Source organism: Protopterus annectens, chromosome 12.part0 (assembly GCF_019279795.1).
Source record: "Protopterus annectens isolate FY-2018-M chromosome 12.part0, PAN1.0, whole genome shotgun sequence".
In the NCBI taxonomy this organism is placed as follows: domain Eukaryota; kingdom Metazoa; phylum Chordata; order Ceratodontiformes; family Protopteridae; genus Protopterus; species Protopterus annectens.
In genome coordinates, this window is record NC_056746.1 from 353,039,095 (window position 1) to 353,058,805 (window position 19,711).

The 19,711-nt window shown below is 40.6% G+C and overlaps 1 protein-coding gene across 1 annotated transcript in view; it reads left to right on the forward strand.

The window, feature by feature from the left end:
* Positions 1-19,711, forward strand: part of LOC122816562 (E3 ubiquitin-protein ligase RNF216-like) — a gene marked incomplete in the record, with an annotated part of 2,262,287 nt that overhangs the window by 2,152,455 nt on the left and 90,121 nt on the right. Inside the window, 1 exon segment of the mRNA XM_044089426.1 lies at positions 19,052-19,121. Within this exon segment, the coding sequence (XP_043945361.1) occupies positions 19,052-19,121 (70 nt within the window).

Below are 19,711 nucleotides of genomic sequence, written 5' to 3' on the forward strand. Positions count from 1 at the left end.
AAGTGTAAGATGGGTATAATATGCATTGTTAAATATCATCAATTGAGTAAAGACCAGTTTTTGAAGTGATACGGATTTTAATGTTAAGTTAAACGCCTCTACTATTTTACTTTCATCTAGGGATGGCAATTTCTCTCTCCAGTATTTGGATAACAGAATATGATTATTATATTTTCTCTCTTTTGCCATTTTATACGCTGAGGATATATATTTTCTATCTTGTTGCAATGCTTCCCACAGTTGACCTGAAATAACTAGTTCCTCTTTTTCTATTTCAAAACTGGTAAAATAATTTATGGCCAAATCTTTTAACTGCCTCATTATAATTAAATAAGAGATGGGAAGATTCATCTCTTTTAAGATATCATGTACTGCTACTCCTAGGAAAGGGTATAAATCCCTTACAGTTAATTCCTTAATAAATGGATATTTCTTTAAGTCTATCAGTTGATTACCAATAGTTATATTAGGATTTCCATCAAACGGTTGAAACATCATCATATATTTTAAAAGGTTCAAGGAGGCAAACAGAGTTTGAGTCGCCACTGCCCATACCTTAATGTGTTCCATTAACTCATATTTACTCAATGTTTTTATATTCAAAAATGGTACAGCTTTAACATTAATTCTCTTCCCTTTTATATGTTTATAATTTAGCAGTACCCATTTGGGTATCCATTTTCTATTTTCGCTATCCAAGTAAGACACCCTTAAAATCCTATTGGCCTGAATCACTGTATAATACATCTCAAAATCTGGTAAATCCAACCCCCTGCTTTTAGGAGCCATCAGTTTTCATAGGATATTCTCGCTTTTCTGGGTTCCCACAAAATTTCCCCAGTCCTATCTGAAATTGCTTGAAAAAGGATTTCGTGATTTTAAGTTGTGCTGCTCTAAAATATATAGCATTCTGGGAGAACGCTCATTTTATTATCGCTGCTCTTGCCATCTTCGGTTCCTTCACCTTTCTCCATCTTTTCTAATCCTTTGTTTTTCGGTCTCCAGTTGCCTTAATATTGTTGATAAACAATTCTCTATTTTCAGTTGAAAAGTCAATCCCCAAATATTTTATTCTTTCTTCTGTCCTTATTCGTCCTATCAATGGTAGCATTGTAAAAGGTGTAGGTGTCTTTAGAGTGAATAATTCGGTTTGTGTAAAATCTAGTTTGTAATTAGCAATTTTCTCAAAGGTTTGTATTGCTGTTAGTATTTTTCTGTATCTGACACCGTGTGGTACTGTATATATGTAAATCATCTGCAAAAGCAGCCATCCTAACATTTATCCCAAGAAGTACAGGAGAATTATAAAAAACTTTTTGTTTCATATGAAGAAATAAAGGTTCTAAATACAGATTAAACAGTATGGGAGACAATGGGCACCCCTGTCGAGTTCCATTTTTAATTTGAATCCTTTTGGAACATTCATGATTTATATATAAAGTAGTGTATGCATTCTTGTATAAATTTCTTAACATACAAATAAAAGCTGAGGTATATTCAAATATGATAATGTTTCAAATAAATAAGCCAAATTAACTCTATCGAATGCTTTTGAGCATCAATTATTAAAGCATATATGTTCATATTTTTATACTTTGCATAAGATATTAAAGTATGAAGAGTTAATGTATTGTCTGTAGTCTGTCTCCCATCTATAAACCCCGCCTGTTCTTCTGATATTATCAAGTTTATTATTTTTTTTAATCTACTAGCTAGAATAGATGTCATGATTTTCATATCAATATTCAACAATGATATGGGCCTATAATTGTCTGGATTTTTGGGATCACTATTCTCTTTCAATAACAGAATTGTTCTTGAGGCATTAAAATGAAGATCATTGCTGCCATTCAAATGATATAGTTAAAGGTCTGTGAAAGTACGGTGCTTAGAATCCCACTAAAAGATTTATAAAATTCAGAGGTCATACCATCTGGTCCTGGGGCTTTATGTGGCTTTAGTTTCTTAATTGCCTCTAGAACTTCATCAACTGTAATCAATGCAGTCAATTCTCCCTGAGAATCCTCGTCAATCTTGGGAAAATTAATTTTCTGTAAGAACTCTTTCCTCTCTTCATCATGCCCATGAGTTTGTTGCTCACCATATATCTGATTAAAAATTGATTCAAAATCTTCATGACATCTGACTTATCAGTATATAACGTATTATTATGATTTATTTCGTAATTAATCGTGTCGATTTCGTCTGATTAATAATGCGGGCTAATGCTTTCGAGGAGTTTGAATGTGATTTGCATATTTAACTAAACTTCTTTGTTCGTACAGTGTCAATTTTCTGTTATGCATAAGAAACAGCTCTTTCTGACATCTTAACAACTCAGTTTCTGTTTGCTCAGTGTAGTTACTCATCAGCTCCTGGTCCAATAATTGTACTTTAGTTTCCAGATCCAGTTGTTCTTTATTTTGGAGTTTTTTATAATAAGTGGCTTTCTGAATAAATAATCCTCTTAACAAAGTTTTAGTTGTAGCCCATTCTATATCTAATGGATGTTCATTATGGGGTATATTGTATACTAATTGTTTAAGAATCTCCTTAACTTCCTTTACTATATCTTCTTTGGTTAATAGGTATGGGTTTAAGGACCAATTATATCCTCCATGATTTTTAGTATTCAAAATATCGGTCTTTAAAGTTAAAGTTATTTTAGAATGGTCTGAGAGCTGTCTAGCTTGATTAGAAACCCTAGGGTCAAGTGAAATGAACACTTCTGGAATTAAAAAATCAATTCTTGACCACATTTTATGGCAGCTAGAATAGAAAGTAAAGTTTTCTGCCTTTGCTTGTATGTGTTTGTGTTTAAAAGGGTCATATAGTTTGAAATCCGTTCTCAGTTCTTTCAACGCTACCATTGCCTGCTTATTAAAAGCAGTCAAGCTCCCAACTTATCAGTTTTAAAATCTTGGTAAGCATTCCAATCCCCATCACTATGTAACAGTTGTTATATGACTGTAGAATAGAGTAAATTGAAGCTATATAATGATGTTGGTTCACATTTGGGGCATAAACACATAAAAGTACTATCGCTTATCGAAATTTTCAGTTTTGAGAACCACCAAACACCATCTGCCGTCTTTATCTATTTTGTCCTCCAAAATTTCTCCTTGAAACTGATTTTTGATTATAATTGCCACCCCAGCACTATTCGTAGTCCCTTCCGCCTTTACAACCTTCCTAATCCATTTCTTGTCCTTCATTGTTTCCCATTGGTCATTAGTCAAATGTGTTTCTTGTAATAGAATAAAACCTGCTTTTGATTTAAAAACAAATGCAGAAACAGCTTTCTTTTTCATGTTCTGGAGTCCTTTAACATTCCAGGAATCTATTATCCACATTCTAAACTATGAATTGATGAATAATGGTATCTATTTTTGTTTTCCACCTTAAATTGACAAATGTTGGTATTACGTGAATTTTTGGAAGCAAAACAGCCATCCCATCCCTACCCAGTGCCTATCCACTATTCCTCCGGACCAGGATGAACATAGGTTTTCACATTAGATAACATTCTCCAAGTAGCTAAACTACTAATTCTATTAACTAACAATAAAATAGCATGCAAAAACCTACACCAACTATATCTACGTCTACAAAGTCTAACCCAGACATTCCCTACTAAACACCACACTCAAGTAACTACAGCTCTGAACATTTCCCTAATATTCATGTAAACTAATTGTACCTGACATGTCAAATAATTCACTTTTAACAAACTTTAAATACAGCAATAATATGTTAGCATTATAATTACTTGTTCCAAAACCTTTTAACTAACAGTTTACCTAATACACAGTTGTTATACATTTGTTTAAAACAAGCCATTATTTAGGTCAGCTATTTATCTTCAAAACATTCCTACAATATTGCATTTAATTTTTATAGATCATTACAGTTAGACATCACCTATATTACACAACTACTACTACTGTTTGCTAATTATAAGTTACAAAAACAAGCCTGCAAAAGAGAGAAAAAAAAAAAGAAAAGAGAAAAAAACAACACAAAAAATAGACTGCATTACCTGGATTTACCACTAAGCCATAGTCTCTTATACAGCAACAGCCAAACCATACATTTTTGTCCATACATGACACATTTTACCTTATTGATCATTCTCAGTCATTTTAGCTCCAAAAAAGTCCCAAAAAGTTTCATTTTGATTTACAGCAGCTCTTCTTGCTTCCCAGCAGTTGCAGCAGTCCAGACAGTTCAATTTTCGAATTTTCGCGCTCGCGACGGGGGAACCAATTGACGGACCTCTCAGCTGTATCACTCAAAACGGTCCCCCTGCTTCCTTTACCTTGTTTCCTGCTTCCTCATGGGTCAGGAGCACTCGTAGAAGCCATAAAACTTCGTGGAATCTTCGTGTTTCAGCTAGGAAGACGAGATTAAAAGATAAAACGGAGAATTACCAGGCCTGCTGAAGAATGAAGAACACACAAAGGATTTTGAAGCCTCGGATTTTCGTAAATGTAAATGTACATCCTGGCTTTTTCCTGCATTAAAATGAATGGGAGACTGCATTTACGAAAAACAAACTATTTCTAAGTGGATTGGTTTTTGTATTGCTTTCTGTTATTCCCATCATGGTAAGGAGATTCCGGCTGGAATCAGGCCTCATTCCACTAGGGCTACTGCCACTTCTACAGCCTTTTTAAGGGGGGTAGCTACTAAAGATATTTTGGAAGCAGCTACTTGGAGTTCAGTGCATACTTTCTCTAAGCATTACCACCTTCCACTTTATTCTAAATCTAGGGCTGGATTTGCCACTGCAATTTTACAGGGCATTTTAGCAGCTCCCAATGCTTTATGATTTTGCCAACCTCCCTTTTACCTCTGCTTTGGGATTCTACCCATATGTAAGGACTGCAGCAATGTGAGATGAAGAACATAGTACAGTTTTGTACCTACCATAAATGTAGATGTTCGAAGATCCACATTGCTGCAGTCCAATTTACCCTCCCTCCTTCCCCACTGTAGTTTGGGGTGGTTGTTTGGTTTGGGTTGTAAATACTGTTTGCACATAGGTGGCTAGATGTTGTTTGTGTTTTTTGGTTATGGCCTTTGTTTTTAGGGCCTTCTGACATCTGGGGCAAGAAAAGACTGAGGATATGACGTCGGTCATGCGCTTTTGTACCCTGACGCTCTGATGTCAGTTCTGAGCGCCATGACCGACGTCAGCCTAATACTTTGGTATTCGGGCCGACCGAGGACAGTGGACTACCCATTTGTAAGGACTGCAGCAATGTGGATCTTCGAACATCTACATTTATGGTAGGTACAAAACTGTACTTTTTCTTTCTTCTCCTGTATGTACATGCTTCCCTCCTTTCTCCTTGGACTGTTGTTCTTCCTGGGGCTTTTCAGTTCTAAGGATAGTACATCCATACATCAGCTTTATGCCCTACACCGAATGCGGGGAGCGTACTTGTGACGTATAACATCCTTTTTACATCCTAATGCTTTGGTATGCTGGCTGGATGTTGGGCTGCCATAGGTGGGGAATCCCTATTGTAATGAATACAGCAACAATGAAGAGAAAAGACATCTACTGTTATGGTAAGATTTTACACAACTGTACTTTACTCAGGGTTGTTTTTGGTACTTGAAAGACAAAAGATCTTGGGTCCATTAATGAGCTTGTAAACTGAAATGAATATGTGGGGGGGGAGGTTGTGCAGAAGAGACTTCCATGTTTGTCAAGACAAGCTTAGATGATGTCCTTACTGAAGTCACTGTTGCAGTATTCCAAACAAGTATGTTGTCACAGCAGACGTCCTGCCAGGGTACCTAAGCTTAACCTTCACTAGGTCATACATCCAGAATGTGACCTCAGCTTGTAAACGTGGGGATATACATAGGAGAACGTCTGAGCATAGATCCCCAGTCTGTCTCGCTGCCAGCCCGAACGCAGGTTACGTATCCATCAGATTGATCATCATTTGATCATTCATACTGTAGCTTCTTTAAAGAAATACAAGTGCCCCACTGGGGGACCTTCCTTCACTTACCTATTTTTTGTATTATATCATTACGAGATGCCAGCTAGAAGAGAGGTGTGTGAGTGCAGCAAGCAAATCCCATACAAAGATCTGCATACCCACTGTCTGTTCTGCTTAGGCACGGAACACAACTACAAGGCCAACTGTGTGATCCAGTTTGACTTACCTTGACACCTTCTTGGAGATCCACCATCTGAAACATTTGGCCCACTCCAAGAAGATGGATCCCACTTCCCCCGAAGTATCTCAACCCCTCAAGAAAAAGCTCAGAGGGCCTAGGCAGGATACTCAGTCTACCTTTACTGATTCCTTTGCACCCAGTGAGGTTCCAGAACCCACAGTATATCTGACTCCACCTCTGTTGCCCACTGCCAAGACCCCATAGGAGACCAGTATAGCAGCAGAGAGCCTTACAGTTAAGGAATCTGTTCCAATTTCCAATTTCTAAAGGCATCCCACAGATTCTAAACCTGCCCTATGGCGAGTTACTACGTAAAAAGAGGTTATACAATGATATTGTAGTGCTGGAGAAGGAAATTATAGTAGTAATGATAGTATTTTAAAAGCTTTGAAAAGGTTATTTTTAGATGAGTCACCAGTGGATAGGACTTAAGTTGACAAAAATAATATTGCTAAAGTGGTTAGTCATACATCTATAGAGCGTAAAAAATTGTATTTTGTTACAGTATTTAATGTTCTTATAGTTAATATTATAAAACATTATTGGAGCTTTCTCCTTAAAATAGGGATTTTGCTAAAATTTTGTGTACTAGACCCTTTATATCTTTGAAAAGAGGTCGTAGTATAAAGGACATAGTTCACAGTAAGTTTTCTTTACTTGAGTGTAAACTAAATAGGAATATAGATAATTGTGGGACTTGACTATGTGGAGGATGTTCAATATGTCAATATCTGGAGAATTTTTTAAGAATGCTAATGATGTTAGATATAACCCTATGGCTGAATATTCTTGCAATACAGAAGGTATGATATATGTGTTACGGTGTTCCTGCAACCTTTTTTATATTGGAGAAAACTAAAGGAAGTTTTAGAGTAGGATTGCAGGAACATTTAATGGACATTAAAAATAAATGTGAAAGTTCTGTAGCAGCTCATTTCAGTTCAGTACATAGAGGAACAGTTGATTTTTTAAAAGGTTGTATTTTAGAGCAAGGTAACAGCATATAACTGTTCACTTTTAAAAAATAAATTTCTTTATAAAGAAACTGTTTATTTTAAAATATGGTACACTGACACCTGATGAACTGAATAGGGAGTGTAATTGGAAGTTCTTATTGTGAGATTTTTAATTGGATATTTTTTATTGATGTTAATTTTTAATAGTATTTAATGAGCTTTTTATTTGCTGCTTGTTAACTCCTGGAAGGCATGTGTGCAAGGCACTAGAGCTACTTTTTATCGCAGTGTGCTGTTTGGTTTTGGAACTCTGGCTGAGCATTGGTTTTATAATAATTTTTTCTTTTGTGGTTTTGGTATTTATTATGGTCAGTGATCCTTCCTTTCAGCTACCAAGAATTTTTACAGATGAGAGAGTGAATTCTACTCAAAGGACTATGGAGCAGTATGTCTGCCAAACGAGATCATTCTATTGATAGTGGTACCGGTTCTAGAGGTGGAGAATAAGTTAAACCTTGGGAGAGGCTGTTGGAAGACGAGAAAAATAAGAGGTTGTCTAATCCCTTCGTTGCTGTGGGGGGCAGTGAGTTGTCTCACATGTGCCTCTTGACATTCAAGGTACTGTTGACTTGCTAGAAAAATTACTTTTTAAAGAAAATTCCTTTTTATTACAATATATTCAGTCTTCATTGTTATTTAGCTCTGGATATTACACCTCGTGGGCTTAGGTTTATTAAAAATCCTTCCACTCTCTCTGATATTTCGGATAGTGATGATAAACCGTTTGAATTAAGGTGGGTTACAGCTGCTCTTCGTTGTGTGATTGACTGGTTCCACATTCTCATTGAGAGGGATATTGTGAAGGAGCGTAAATTGAGATGAAATTACATCGGTGTGTACTTCCTTCTCGGGCCAGCTCAGTACTGTTCATTTTGAACAGTTGCCGAGTGGTTTCAATGAGAAACTTGAAGAGACTACTAAGGATATAATAAAAATAAACTACATGGGGACATTAAGGACTTCAGTAATGGTTCTGCTTTTAGGATGAAAGCCAATCCGAACAGATGTAAACGGGGCTGATGTGTTTCCGGGAAACCAGGAAATGCAAAACTTAGTGTTTCGTTTGCTTCTTCGGTAGCTGCGGCTAGTTCGACAGAGTATGAAACTTATGATAACATATCTCTCCCCTTTACCTCTGGCCCAGCAGCCATGTTATTTGAGGGAGAACTTCATAATGATCAGAGGAACACAGAGAACGGACGTAAAAGAAGTTGACCAGATGGGAATAGAGATGGACAGTACTATAGGTATGACAAGAAGAAGAAACACTATTGATTTTGACATTATTGTGTCATTTCTTGATGGACAGTTTTTAAGAGATGCTAATATAGTAGGAAATCTATCTGGGACTGAATTAAATGATGTAGAAATGTATGTTCTGAACTGTGGTCTCAAATATATACCAACAGTATTACCTAGAAAACATGTGTTAAGGGCTGAAGTGATTAGGAAGTTGCATTTATTGAATTTTTTTTCAAATGCCAATGAAAATGTATTATTGAATGAAACTGATTTTTTAAGTAATGATTCTGATGAAGATATGTTTTTTATTCTTCTGATTCTACTATTAATGATGGTGATGAAATAAATGCTTATTGTTTGTTGGATACATGTACGGTAACCTGTAAAAGTAGGTTTATTCCCCCTTTTGTACATGAAGGTGTACAACATTATTCATCTGTGGTTAATTTTGCTGTAGAATGTGCCTATGATGGATTTTTGAAAGTCAAACATATAAGGTGAATTACAATTTATAGCTGAATGGTTAGCTTTACAAAATGAGTACACGGAAAGATTCAATAATTAAACCATCTAATAAGGGGAATAAAATAGTGATTTACATAATACACAATATCCAGAAATGTGTTTAAATCGTCTAAAAGATGAGAAAGCGTATGAAAAATCTACCATTTCAGCTTATGAACAGGCTTTGATTTATTTTCAGAATTTCTTGGGAAGGGGTTATAGACTGGGTTACTTGTCTAAACAAGATTTGGAAAATATAAAGTTAGTGTTGAAAGTTGCACCTTGGCTACCTTCTGTTGTTTAACCAAAATACACAAGAGTTTGGTTTCTCCTCCAGGTCATCCTATTGTGTCAGCTAGCAATTCTTTTTTTTGCATGGGGGCTTTCCCCCATGTATGCTAATTTGGTGATGGGGCTAATTGAGTTAGACTATTTATATAAATTAGATTTTTTTTTTTAAATGTGATTTTATATTTTAGTTTTATAGATGGTTTGATTTTTTTTTTTGTGTCATCGGGAGTGTGTCATTGGTGGATTTTTTTATACATTTGCATCGCAACCATTTTAGTTTTGAGTTTGATGGTTTACAGAAGGGAAACAAGGTTACTTTTGTTGATGTAGAATTAGAGGGTCAAGATAATGGTAGTATTAGTACGTGTGTATACAGAAAATTTGAAGATGGGGGCACCACTTAGATGGGAGGAGTTGCCATTCACCCCATTTGTTAGATTCACTGCCTTATGGTGAGTTATTGCGTAGGTTATGAAGTGACAGTTTAGTTCTGGAGAAGGAAATTTTGAGAACTTGTGGTATGTTTAAACAGAGGGTATAGTAATGATAGTATTTTAAAAGCTTTGAAATGTTAGATGTAATGTGATCATATCTCACCTACATTCATTACTGATGGGCTCGGAGCTGGGAATCGGCTCCGACTCGGCCGCTATAACAAGCACAAAGTCTCTCATTGGCTGGGCCATCCCTGTATCCCAGGATGCATCACACCCAAACCCCCAGATCTCGTTTGCCGCTCCTGGAGTATTGACGTGGTCTCAACTTGGCTATGGCTAAGTACCCTCTTTTTGATCCTTCTTAGCTGGTTTTTGTAGGAGAATTTATATCCAAAAGCTATTTTAATAGCTACGTTGTTGTATTGACCTTGTGTCTGAGTGGGATTGTTGTTTTTCTTGTTGCGTGGTGGTCCTTCTGTTTGGCGGGCAAGGCCCGTTTAAGTTAGAGGGCCTTTGCCCTATCTGGTGTCTCGGCGTTTAAATTAGAGCCGTTCCTCCCTTTCCTCCTCGTGTTTGTGTTGTATTGTGTCTTGATGTCTACTAAAGAGCGGAAAGAACATAAGCCATCGGGCTTTAAAAAATGTGTGAAGTGTAATTATAAAATGTCTGACAGACGGTCACGCGATATGCGTTTATTGTCTTGGCACCAAACACTTGCAAGAATCTTGCAGTGTCTGTCATGCTTTCTCTTCAAGGGTTTTGCAGGAGAGAAAAAATAAACTTATCCTGAAGGGTTTAATTAAACCCTCCTTTGAGGAAGCTGTAGTTTCTTCTCCCTCTGAAAAATCCAGGGATAAGTCAAAGAAGTCGTCCCCGGCTCCATCCACTTCTTCAGAGCCGCCGGAGAAAAGATCAAGATCAATGTCCCCTTCCTCGGCTCCACTGGTCTAGGAGCCGTTGGATAAAGTGTCTAAAGCTGTGCTCCTTCCTCGGCTCCATTGATCTTGGAGCCGCAGGATTCAGGGTCGACAGCTGGGGTCTCCTTCCTCGGTTCCATTAATCTCGGAGCCACAGGAAAATTTATCTATTTCAGATCTGGCTTCCTCGGTTCCACAACCTTCGCTGCCGAAGGAGGTTTCGGTGGATCTCGAGCCTGCTTCGGCTGCGATCCTTTTGAAGCCGATTCGGAGCCGTTCTCCTAGCCGTGTTTCAGATCCGATGGGAAGGTTTTTTCGACCCCCTTACGTCTCCTCCAGGTCCTCCAGACTTTCAGATTCGGATGTAGATAGGGTGGTCCAGAGGCTCCTCCAGTCACCAGTGTTATCTAAATTATTTTCAGCTCCAGCCCAGTCGGCTCCAGAGCCTACCATAGTATCGGTTCCATTTCTTCCTCCTCCGACAACCTTGGTGTCATCGGAGTCAGAGTATGCTGAGTCGAGTGAAGTCCTTGGGTCGGCCCCGAGACCCCCTGCCAGTCTTTCGGTCCTGACCTCTGCTCCAACCTTCTCTATTCCTTCTACAGGTTTTGGCACTTGGGTGTCCTCAGTCGGGCCCAAGGGGATATATCTGGGCCTCTGGCTTTGGCTCCGAGTCTCCCCCTTGGTGCTTCGGCTAGGGGAACCCCGACTCCGGTCATGGTTTTGGAGACTGGCCTCTCCTCCGATTCTGGGGGACCCGCCTTCGAGGCTGTGAGGAGCGCGCTGGCCAAGTCCTTGGTGACTTCACCAGAATCGGCATCTCCCTCCCCGGACACTGCGACTAGAGTTTCTGGTGCCCCCCTATCTCTGGACAGCGGGGCTCCAAGGCCTGAGGACACCTCCTTGTGTGGTCCCCTGCTTTCTGAGGGCCCTTCAGAGTCCATGCCTGAAGAGCCTCCCAGAAAGAAGCTGTGTAAGAGGAAGCACCTAGACTCCCCAGACGAGTCTGTCACCTCGGATACCGACCTCGATGATGCAGAAGGGTCCCCGAAGTCGTCCTCCGATGATGTCTCGTTCTCCGATATCCTGGAGATCTTGAGACAGCGGGACGACTGGCCATCCAAAAACCATTCTGAGGAGGAGTCGGTTTTCCTCAAGGCCTTTGGAGCCCAGCCTTCCTCCTCCTGGGTGTCTCCACCCTTCGATGAATTGTTGGATCTTATTTGTCGAAGGGTGTGGGAACACCCTGACTCTGTGGAGTCAGTTCCTAGCCGCCCCAATAAATTCTTATCTGCACCTCCTGGAAAAGAGTTTTTAACCAAGGGAGTACCTGTGGATGCCATGGTGGTGGCGTCTGCCACTCAGCAGGACGTGGCAGAGGCTTCTACTTCCATCCATCCTCCTAATAAGGAGTCTAGGAGCATGGATAGGTATGGGAAGCGTACCCTGTCTTCAGCGACCTTTAGCTTGCAGTTGCTGAATTACTTGTGTCATTTTACGCGGCTCCAAAGGGATCTCATAAAGGAGTTGGGAGATACCCTGTCAGGTAACTTGCCTGAAACGTTGACGCAGTCTGTGAACGCCCAGCTGTCTACCCTTTCTTCCGTCGTCAACTCGTCCATGAGGCTCATATCTTATGCAGCCGAGGGGGCGGGTAGAGCAGCGAGTTCAGGCGTAGCCCTCAGGAGGCAAGCCTGGATGCGCTTGTGTCATTTTGTGGAGGCTTTCAAGTCTTCTTTCACGGACGCCCCATTCGACGGGTCCTCCCTTTTTGGACCCAAGGTGAAAGACACACTCACTAGATGTGAGCAGGGGAGCAAGACTTTGCCGTTGGGGCACGTTTTTCTCTTCCCACTAGACCTTATCCCAAGGCTCAGAGGGGAGGAAAAATGTGGTTCAGAAAGTCTCAAAAGTCTTCCCCTGCCCATCAGAGTGACCCCCCCCCCTCCAGAGGCAGAGGAGTGGGGGAATTACTCCAGAAGACGTCGCCCTAGAGGCAGCGGAGGCCCCCACAATATAGGAGACCGCAAATCCTTTTGTGGTTCCTCCTTCCAACGTCCCTGAGGGATTACCCAACTGTGCATCTCCGGAGCCAGTCGGGGGTCATTTTTTGGAGCATCTTCAGGCCTCGGAGTCCATCACTCAGGATCGATGGGTGCTTCAAATCATCACCGGAGGTTATACCATTCCCTTTATCCGTTCTCCACCATCGTCAAAGAGAATCACGGACATTCCACCCAGTCAAGCGGGATCAAGCAGCTGCTAAGAAAAGGAGCCATCCAACCAGTCCCGACAGATCAGATCAGGAACTTACTCAAGATTATTTTTGGTGCCGAAAAGAACAGGGGACTTGAGACCCATTCTGGATCTCAGCCATTTGAACCGCTTTGTAAAGAAGTCCAAGTTCCGGATGGTCACTTTGCAATCCATTCTCCCCGTGCTGGAGAAAGGAGTATGGATGTGCTCCATAGATCTCAAGGACACCTATTATCACATCAAGATACACGAGGCCTCCAGGCATCATTTACGCTTCCGGCTGGGGGGCCAGTCATTTTCAATTCCGGGCCCTGCCCTTTGGTCTCACCACAGCCCCCAGGGTGTTTACCAAGTGTTTGGCAGTGGTGACTGCTCACCTGAGACGTCTAGGATTCCAGGTATTTCCTTATCTAGATGACTGGCTCCTCACCACCCCCACCAGGCATCTACTTATTCAAGCCATGATAACTACCGTCAAATTGGGACATCCACTAGGAATTACTTTCAATTGGACAAAATCTGTATTGCTGCCATCACAGCGTGTTGCCTTTATCGGCGCAGAGCTAGACTCTTTAAAGATGCAAGCATTTCTACCCAGGGAGAGATTAAAGGTGTTGCAGGCCCAAGTTCTGGCCTTGCTGCCCCAGAGAAAAGCCCAAGCCAGAACGGTTCTTCAATTGTTGGGAACAATGGCGGCTACCATTCTTCTAGTCCCTCTTGCCAGGTTACACATGCAAATACTTCAATGGCTCCTTTTGGTCCAGTGGTCATATCAGGAACTGCCCTTGTCCTATCCCATCTTCATCACAGGGAGTTGCCGACAAGATCTTCGTTGGTGGCTTCTCCCCTCCAATCTGAATCAAGGGAGATCGTTCATCCCCCCGTCACCCACTGCCACGGTAACCACGGACGCCTCCCAGATGGGGGGGGGGGTATTATCTGGGCAGAACGGTCCAAGGTACCTGGCAAGATCACAAGACTCACTTGCATATCAATGTTCTGGAGATGAGAGCGGTGCTTCTAGCATTGCAGGCACTACACAGCTTTCTTCACCAGGGAACTATTGCGATTCTTTCCGACAATATGTCGGTTGTCTGGTATCTGAACAAACAGGGGGGGACCAAGTCCTATCCCCTTTGCAGGAAAGCCATGAGAGTGTGGAACTGGACGATCGCTTCCCAGCGTGTTCTTGTGGCAACGCACATTCCGGGGAAGTCCAACATGATAGCAGACAGGCTGAGCAGAGCTATTCTGATGCCTCACGAGTGGTCCCTGAACGATTGAGTGGCTGCTCAGATTTTCTCCCTGCTGCGACCTCTTTGCCAGTCCCCTAAATGCAAAGTGCAGCAATTTTTTCACTCTGATCCCTCCTCAGGGGGAGTCACCCAGGGATGCTCTAGTCCACAGTTGGCCCTCCGGTCTGCTCTACGCCTTCCCTCCAATCCCGCTTCTGCCAAGAGCGATTCAGAAGGCAATCTGTTTGGAAAGCAGCATGATTCTGATCGCACCACACTAGCCCTGTCAAGTTTGGTTCCCCTTCCTTCGGAAGTATGCGGTGGATGGTCCTTGGATTCTGGACCCATCTCCAGACCTATTGACTCATCAGTCGGGCCAGCCCCATCCATCCCTCCCTCCCTCCGAACTCTCAGACTCGCTGCTTGGCTGCTCCACTTCCTGCCTTAGTCAGACAACATACTCTTACCCCGGACGTGGTACAGATTCTGTCCTCTTCTCACAAGTCTTCTACTAGGAAGATATAGTCTAGCAAATGGAAGAGATTTGCAATTTGGGCCGAGCAGCGTGATCTTAATCCCCTTACAGCCCCTGTATTAGCGGTCTTAGATTTTTTGGCAACACTCTTTAGACAGGGTTCCACTGTCTCCACTATAAAGGTTCAACTGGCGGTGATCTCTAATTATCATGTTGCTCATGAACCTTCCCTCATGGGTCATAGGCTGTGTAAAGCTTTTCTGAAAGGAGCCTGGTTGATTCGCCCCCTGATTTCGCAACCCGTTCTACCATGGGACTTAAATATGGTGCTCGGAGCTTTAACGTCTCCTCCCTTTGAGCCGGCAGCCACTTGCGAATTAAAATTCTTATCATGGAAGACTGCATTTTTGGTAGCCATTACTTCAGCCAGAAGGGATTCAGAGCTTCAAGCCTTTTCTGTCAAACCTCCTTATTTGATTTTTCATAAGGACAGAGTATCTCTGAGACTAAACCCTTCCTTTCTCCCTAAGGTCTCTTCCGTCTTTTGCCTTCAACAGTCTATTGAGCTGCCGGTCTTTTTCCCACAATTCTCCAACAAAGCAGAATACATATTTCACCAGTTGGATGTACATAGACAATTGAGGTTTTATTTGAATAGGACACAACAGGAGAGGAAATCGGATCAGTTGTTTGTGTCTTTTTCGGACAATAGAATTGGCAGATCTGTAACTAAGTCCACCATCGCTAAGTGGATTAGGGATTGCATCTCCTTCATTTATGCATTGACGGGTAGGGATCTTCCCTTTCCAGTGAAGGCGCATTCTACTAGGGCTATGGAAACTTCAGTGGCTTTTCACGCTAGGCTGTCTGTGGATGAGATATGTGCAGCGGCTACTTGGACTTCTCCACATACCTTTATTTCTCATTACAAATTGGACGTGGCATCTAGAGGTCGGGCTTCCTTTGGTTCCACAGTGCTCAGAAGTGTTTTCCAGTGAGCCCCCCAGGATTCAGTTGCTTGTGACACTGTCCCATCAGTAATGAATGTAGGCGAGATAGGATCACATTACATCTCTTAGTTATGTACTTACCATAACGATAGATGTATATGATCCATCTCGCCTACATTCTTATGTACCCACCCTCCTTCCCCCAACCTGTTGGACTTGGAGGAGACATATATTCCTAGATTCCCCTAAGGATATTATTTTTTTCTCTCCTCTTACAGATTTCTCTTTATGGGTTCTGTTGGTGGAAGAATGTGTTGGGGCAAACAAGATCTGGGGGGTTGGGTGTGGTGCATCCTGGGATACAGGGTTGGCCCAGCCAATGAGAGACTTCGTGCTTGTTATAGCAGCCGAGTCGGAGCCGATTCTCGGCTTCGAGCCCATCAGTAATGAATGTAGGCGAGATGGATCACATACATCTATCATTATGGTAAGTACATAACTAAGAGTTTTAGATGATTCACCAATGGATAGGACTTATGTTGGCAAAAATAATATTGCTAAAGTGGTTAGTCATACATCTATAGAGCATAAAAAAGTGTATTTTGTTACAATATTTAATGTTCTTACTAATGAGATAGTTCTCCTTAAAAATAGGGATTTGCTAAACTTTTGCATACTAGACCCTTTATATCTTCGAAAAGAGGGCATAGTATAAAGGACATGGTTGTTCACAATAAGCTTTCTTTACCTGAGGATAGACTAAATAGGAATGTAGATAATAGTGGGACTTGGCCATGTGGGGTTGTTTGATATGTCAATTTGTGGAGAAATTTTTTAAGAATATTAATGACGTTAGATATAACCCTATAGATGAATATTCTTGCAATACTGAAGGTGTAATATATGTGTTAAGGTGTTCCTGCAATCTTTTATATATTGGAGAAAGTTAAACAAGTTTTAGAGCAAGACTGCAGGAGCATTTAAGGGATATTAAAATAATAAATGTTAATATTCTGTAGCAGCTCATTTCAATTCAGTACATGCAGGAACAGTAGATTTTTTAAACAGTTGTATTTAAGAGCAGGTAACATATATAACGGTTCTCTTTTAAAAAAAAAAATTGCTTTATAAAGAAACTGTTTATTTTAAAATACGGTACATTGACACCAGCTGGACTGAATATGGAGTGTAATTGGAATTTCTTATTGTGACATTTTTGATTAGATATTTTTTATTGAGGTTAATTGAAGAGAGCATGGAGACCCTTCCTGGATCTCTCTGCTAAACACATTCTTAAAAGTACCAGCATTCAAAATGCTCTCGCTACACACAGTCCAGCCTTTCATACCTCCTCATGCATACCTGTTGTCCCTGGATTTGTAGGATGCCTACCTCCATATACCCATTCGCCCTTCATACAGGAAATTCCTCAGGATCAGTAATGACTCATCTCACTTTTGGGATTCCCCCAACCCCACATGGCCACTGCTCTTGCAAAGTGGGTCCTGAGTGATGAAGGTAAATGTGGTGTGTCTTCCTAGAACATTTTTTTTGAATGTGTGCACTTTCGTTAGGGACAATATGTTGTAGCAGCAGCTAGTATTACTGTCCCTCATAGTGCTTGAGTTTGTAGTTTGAACCTCCAGCTGGAGTACCTTTTATGAGGAGTCTGCATGTTCTTTTGTTCGTGTGAGTTTCTACAAGATGATTCAGTTCATAGGATCGTAGAAGATTACTAGGCTATCGACCTGGAGGTCATTTTAAGATTAACCATTTCATCACAATGTAATACCATAGAAATGCTGGTCATTACCAAAGATTGCATTTAGTGATGATTGCCCATATCCAGTAGGGTTGTCGGCAGTATCCCCAGTAAGAATTTACGGTGCTCCATCCACTCATCCAAGTTCCTCTTGAACAGTGTTGTAGAGGTGCTCTGTTTCACATGAATTGTTGCGTGTTCCAAAGATGTTACAGTTACTGGTAGATAAATCTGTCCCTCTAGCATGTCCTGTTAAGTCACAGGCCATATTTAGGTCCCTGGAATGGGTAGCCCTAGTCTCATTTGACCTATAGATATGCAGGAAGTTCATTAGGTTTGGGTCTTGGATTGCTCTGTAAAGCTAGGCATAAGTCTACGCGTTATGGATTATAGTGACAGGGACTTCAGTCAGTCTGTATAAGGCACTTTCTTTGTTAAAACCTCTGAGGTATCTCCAATTGTTGATGCAGGTACTTTGTATGGTACATGTCGAACGGGGCATTATACTCAGTTAATGTTCCGGATAATTAGGACGGAGTAGTTGTGCAGCGGTAGTGTTGTCGTCTCATAGCAAGAGGTTTGATTCTCGGCTGGGGTACCTTCTGTGTGGAGTCTGCATGTCCTCCGTGCATTCATTTGGGTTTCCTCCCATGTCCCAAAGACATAACGTCTGGAGCATTTTTCCCCTGGCCTCTGCTGAAAATTGGCATTGTTACAAGTCAGACTTTCCCGGTAAGTAAATGTTAAGTAAAATAAATAAATGTCGAGTATAGCAATGCCTTTAATAATAGTTTGCTACGTAGGAAGCCTTCCTTACTACAGTAGACACATGGTGGTCAAAGTTGAGGTCGTTGTCAACTTGTAATCTCAGTTCCCTTGCCACTTCGTGGGTACTTGGGGTATTGTTGATTTGACAGTGTGAAGGTACATTGTCTGTGCCGAAGGGAATGATGCATTTCTTTGCATTCAGTTTGAGACCATGACTAATATACCAGTTTCCTCCCACATCCCAGGTAATACCATAAGTTAGTTAGTGATCCTTCAACTTGCCCTTAGTTTTGTGTGCGTGTGTCTGTCTGTCCTATCCAGTATTATTTTTTTCTTGTGCCCACTGAACACCTGGCAACCCTTACAGCCCTAAACTAAGCAAAGTAGGTACTTGTAGAAGAAAATTAATGCTGACTTCAGAGTTAAACAAGATAATGTCTTACATTTCAGACTAACACAGAAAACAGCAAGATCTGTAACATGGACAGAGCTAAAAATAGTTTTGCACAAGATTGTCAGTCATAGATTATTTGAATGCTTAGTATATTTAATAGCTTTTATATTAACTAGTCTTTCATGCAATATAGTTATGTAATGAAGACAAGCTGATTTGCTTAAATCTTGTATATATGTAGTAGTCTTCTAGTTATAACCTTTAACTCAGTAGTTAACCTCCCCTCCTTCTGGTACACATGTTGCCTGTTACTCAGCAGTAAAACACCTGTTATGCAAAACGGAAGTGTTAGTAACAGTAGTGATGGAACTCAGAAATGTGTTCAGCAAGGCTAGAGAAGCTAATGCATATGGGAAATGGCTAATAAATCTGGTAATTAATTGTTCATGGATGTATAGAATTAGAAGACCACGTAGGTTGATGATTTCTAAGACTCTGCATTTCTGACTACAGGTGTTGAACTTCATAAATGATCATTTGTCTTGAGATTAAATTGTGTTCCATTCAGAGGAAGGATGTCATGCAATGTGTTTAATTTTGCAGCAAGATGATGAAAGGATAATTGATGAGATTCAGAAAGAAGCAGAAGAGGAACAAAGAAGGAAAAGTGGTGGTGAGTCTTAAGATTAACTTGAAATAAATAAATGTCTGGAACCTTATGCAAAAGTCAGTAATTTATTCAAAATATAAAGTGCTATAAAAGATAAATTTAAGAAATTCAGTTGATGTTTTAGAATACATAGAGGATTCACAAAGTTAATGACAGCTTATAAATTCCAGTGTACACAAAAAATATGTGCACACTTGCACATTTGTGTTGGTAGATGTAGATGTGTCTTTACGGGTATAATACTGTTAGTCATAGGCACAAAATATTTTACATTTAATCTAAAAATAACAGAACTTACCTTTAATTGAAAACCTGCAACATTGCAAAATAAAAATTCTAACAGAAAAGGAAAACACTTTCCTTTTCCAGTTGGTTAAAAAAAAATAAAAAATACCACAAACTATTGCACGTAATTTGTCTGTGTACTGGTACTTTTAAAATGCTGTTTAAAAACCTATTGTAGGGTTGGGTTAGGGTTAGCACACATGAGTAAAGGTGAACAAATGGGTTTCACCTTTCCCACATGCACTAAACCTACACAAACCCTGAACCTGACCCTAACCTTAACTCTAAATGCTATGGTATAAAACACC